We start from the raw sequence: 3,880 nt of genomic DNA on the forward strand, positions 1-3,880 counted from the left end.
CTTCCGATTACTAGTTCGGACGCTCTATAAATTTAGCTACAAAAACGAGAAATACCAATCGCAAATAATGAACGTCGTCAAACTGTACATCTGGCCTCGGTTGTTCAAAGAGTGGATAACTTTTTCCAGTAGATAAGTAACTTATTATCAAGCGGATAAAGTGTATTATAGTTGGAGTATATGTACATTTTATCCGCTGGATAGCGATTTCAGTACGCTAGATAACGTTATCCACTGGATAAATCGCTATCCAGCAAATAAAATGTACTCCACCTAATCCATTTTATCCACTAGATAATGACTTATCCACTGGACAAAGGTATCCACTCTTTGAACTACTGCGGCCTGATCTATGAGAAAATTTTTTTCGTTTTCTCGGATAGGTCTAAATTTTCATTTGTATGCTTGTTTCGCATTATTCTTACGCAATTCCACAGCCAGAATAGGACCAGAACATCTTTTCAACTCGAAGAAAAAACACTTCCAGCGATGCAACTCCAACAACAACAACAATTTATTTAAAAAAAAATAACAGAATGAATGGCTTTTCCCGCAAATAGTTCCAAACTAATCGAGGAGGGACAAGACGAATACAAGAACACTGGAGAATAGTAAAACGAACTTACAAATACAGACATGCAAAAACTTTACGTATTGACAGATTTAAAGTATTTACACTCGTTCACAGAATAAAAGTGATAATAGTAAATGGAACATTTTCTTAGTTAGTGCTACATTTTTAATTATCATAGGGATTTTAATAAAGTCATTTTCAAAATTATGGTGTAAAATTGCATCCTCTTTCTCTACAGAAATGGCTTCAATCTTCATTGCGTTATTTGTTGCCATAACACTTACAGCGAGTACATGTGGCGACGAGCCGTTTAGCGATGCAAACAACGACAAGGAACCGCCAAGTGAAATGGAATCACTTCGCAAAATCGTGGGCTCTCTTTCCCGGCAAATAATGCTACAGCAGATGTTTGTTGAAGAACGCATCAGATCCGATGGTGACTCTGGAGTGAAACAAGTGCGTCTCAGCAACGAGGGAACACGTAACTACTTAGCAGACACCCACGGCAACTCTAGAAGGCTCATGTCCATTCATGAACACGCTAACAACAGACGCACTGTTGGTCTGGGAGAATTCATCGCGGTCCTCAATGGAGTGGAATTCAGGACCAGGCACAATGATTACGCACTCATTATGGCCAATAAAACAAGCAAAGACTACCATACAACAGAACCGATTCCATTCCCAGAAGTACCACCAGAGGTAAAAAATAAAGCCACTGTTGATGATCAGGTTGTTGAGATGCGCGAATGGTTTAAGGCATGGAAAAATCAAGATCACTCTGTCAGAGATTACCGAAAGTACTTCAAACCAGTCCTTTGCTACATGGAAGGTGCCTGGACCAAAGCAACAGAAGACATCGATGAACCCTTTGAAAGTGACAGGCATTTCATTGACGCAAAAACCTGGTTCGATCTACAAGAAAAGGTCCGCTTCACCTCCTACACTGGAAGGAAGGACAATCTAGAGAACTTTTCCTTCCTACCCACCACCATCATAGACATCATCAATGGAACGATCCCCGTTTTCGCTCAGTGGAATTATCGTATTTTGTGTCATCCAGTGAGTCGTGACATTCCATTAAACAGGTTTCGTGTAGTTGATGAGTTTCATGCAAGGCTTCCTGCGCGAAGAAAATACGAAGAACAGGCTGGCACCAGAGCAGCAAGATTCCAACTCAACCCTCAAGACTCAGATACGTGGACCAAATACGAGAGGAACAACAATCCGAAGTTCTCGCTACTTGATGAGCTCATGGGTGAGATTCCTGGGAAAGATAATTACCAAGGGAGCCTGACGGATGAAGCGTTTGATCTTCCAGCCCACACAATTGACCCCAAGAAAACTGGAAAATTGAACGCTGCTTACTATCATCGCTGGTTCAAGGTTCTGGAGAAAGATGCAATGGGTCAGTCCATTAGGCATCGAGGCTACGCAGATGAAAACCTGTTCATGGCTATGACAACACAACCCAAAGTGGCAGGAATGAAACTGACCACCTGCAAGAAAAAGAGAGGAAAAGAACATTGCAAGATAGTCAGCCAGAAGTTCTCGTACGCAATCCCACTTGAGATAATCTACTTGACACCGTTAAACAGATGGAACCCGTTTAATATTGAGTACAAAGGTCCTATCAAGAGTCCCCTAGGTAAAACAGTGTTTGCCGATGGCCGCAATGGAGGAAGATCCAAAAAAACGGCATACAATGGCACAAACAGTAAGAAGTATTATCAAACACCCTCAGCTTTCTTTTCAGGAAAGGAAGTCAGCACCGATGCCGCAGACACAACCCAAAACAGCGTTGGAGTTCTGGATAAGGATGGAGTCGTCAGGATTACTCGAGCCAGTGGAACACGTATCTTCTTTCCCCCCATTAGTGGAGTGGGTATATGTCGTCAGAGGTACCCCATAATGCCCGTCCATGGAGAAGGCAGCGCCGTGTGGAAGGAACTTGAAGCAACAAAAGACATCCTGATGAAGTCCAAGACGTATGGCTTCACCTACAGGGAACCTCTTGGTGGAGACTCTGGTGTTGGACCAACCCAACCTGAAAAACCCTTGACGCTGAAAATGCAGGACGCAACCAAGGATCCCCCAGGTGCACACAGCCACGAAGTTACGTTGACGCCAACACAGGTAGACCAGGCCAAGAGATTAGGAAAAACCTTCACCTTGATGACAACAACTGGTTCCGGTCACCAGCACACCATCACAGTGTATTTTAGAGCAAAAGCTTGGCGGATAGGTCGTTGTGACGAATTCGATACAGGGAATCACCGATGCCGCGACAAACATGGGAAGTTTCTTATTGAAGTCTCTGGCGTTTGGAGGCACTTAGCGTATCATAATAGTAGACAGCTATAGTAAATAACGAACGCATCCCTATAGAAGAGTCAAACAGAATCAAGATGCAAAATTACATGTGAAATTAAGGTGGAGTTAAATAAAAACGAGATGCAGAAAGTAGTAAACTGTTTTAATCTCTGAGATAACTCTATGCTCTAAAATAAAAAACCGAATTTCTCTTTGTTTACGATTTAGCAAAAACATAACTATTACCCAGTGACGTGAAAACACGCACAAGAGCTCTGCGACATTTAAAAGCAAAGGCAAGGCTAACAAAACACAAACATGAGATACTCAATAACAAGTACTTCATGCCGTTGGTGAAATCAGGATTTAAGTTGGGTTTCAAAAGCTAAATAACCTTTTTTATTCCTTGGCTGAAAGATAGAATATTTTGAGAAATTAGATCGAACACATGCATTCACGGAGTGACATGTTTAGCAAAAACCATGCACCAAAACATTAACTCAACTGAAGATAACTTTTGGGCAATGATTTCAAAAACAAACCGTTTTTGTGCTACATTTCCCCCATTGTCACGATTTCTCTAATCTACTATTATTTGACAAGGTACCTTTTCACTAACATCAAATTACTATTTAGAGCACCGAGAATAAAATACTAAGGGATTTCTCCTAGGAAGATCAAACAACATCAGTTGCTTGGAGATTCCTCTAAACTACAGATGAAGAACTAGAAAACAATTGGCCATTTTTTTTGAATTCAAGTTTCAATTGATTTCAATCCTGATCATCCATCAAAGATTATAAATACTGGTATCCCTGCATGCACTAGTAGGATAATTGTTAACAAAACTGAACCATTTTATTTTATAACTGTTTTTTATAACTGTGTTTCCTATCATCACCAATCGAGTTAAACTTCACTCTAGCTTTCAAAATGAAATCTAGCAACGATATCGTAAACGGCAACATTAGACGTCAATCTGGAAATCTCTCC

General features: G+C 40.9%; 1 protein-coding gene across 1 annotated transcript; it reads left to right on the top strand.

The window, feature by feature from the left end:
• The first annotated feature begins 814 nt into the window (after positions 1–814).
• On the top strand, positions 815–2,938 carry LOC146469691 (uncharacterized). Its single transcript, XM_085123001.1, has one exon. The coding sequence runs from the start codon at positions 815–817 to the stop codon at positions 2,936–2,938; it is 2,124 nt and encodes a 707-aa protein (XP_084979127.1).
• The last annotated feature ends 942 nt before the right edge of the window (positions 2,939–3,880 follow it).

This window comes from Pavona decussata, unplaced genomic scaffold, assembly GCF_977016875.1.
Source record: "Pavona decussata unplaced genomic scaffold, jaPavDecu1.1 SCAFFOLD_120, whole genome shotgun sequence".
Classification (NCBI taxonomy): domain Eukaryota; kingdom Metazoa; phylum Cnidaria; class Anthozoa; order Scleractinia; family Agariciidae; genus Pavona; species Pavona decussata.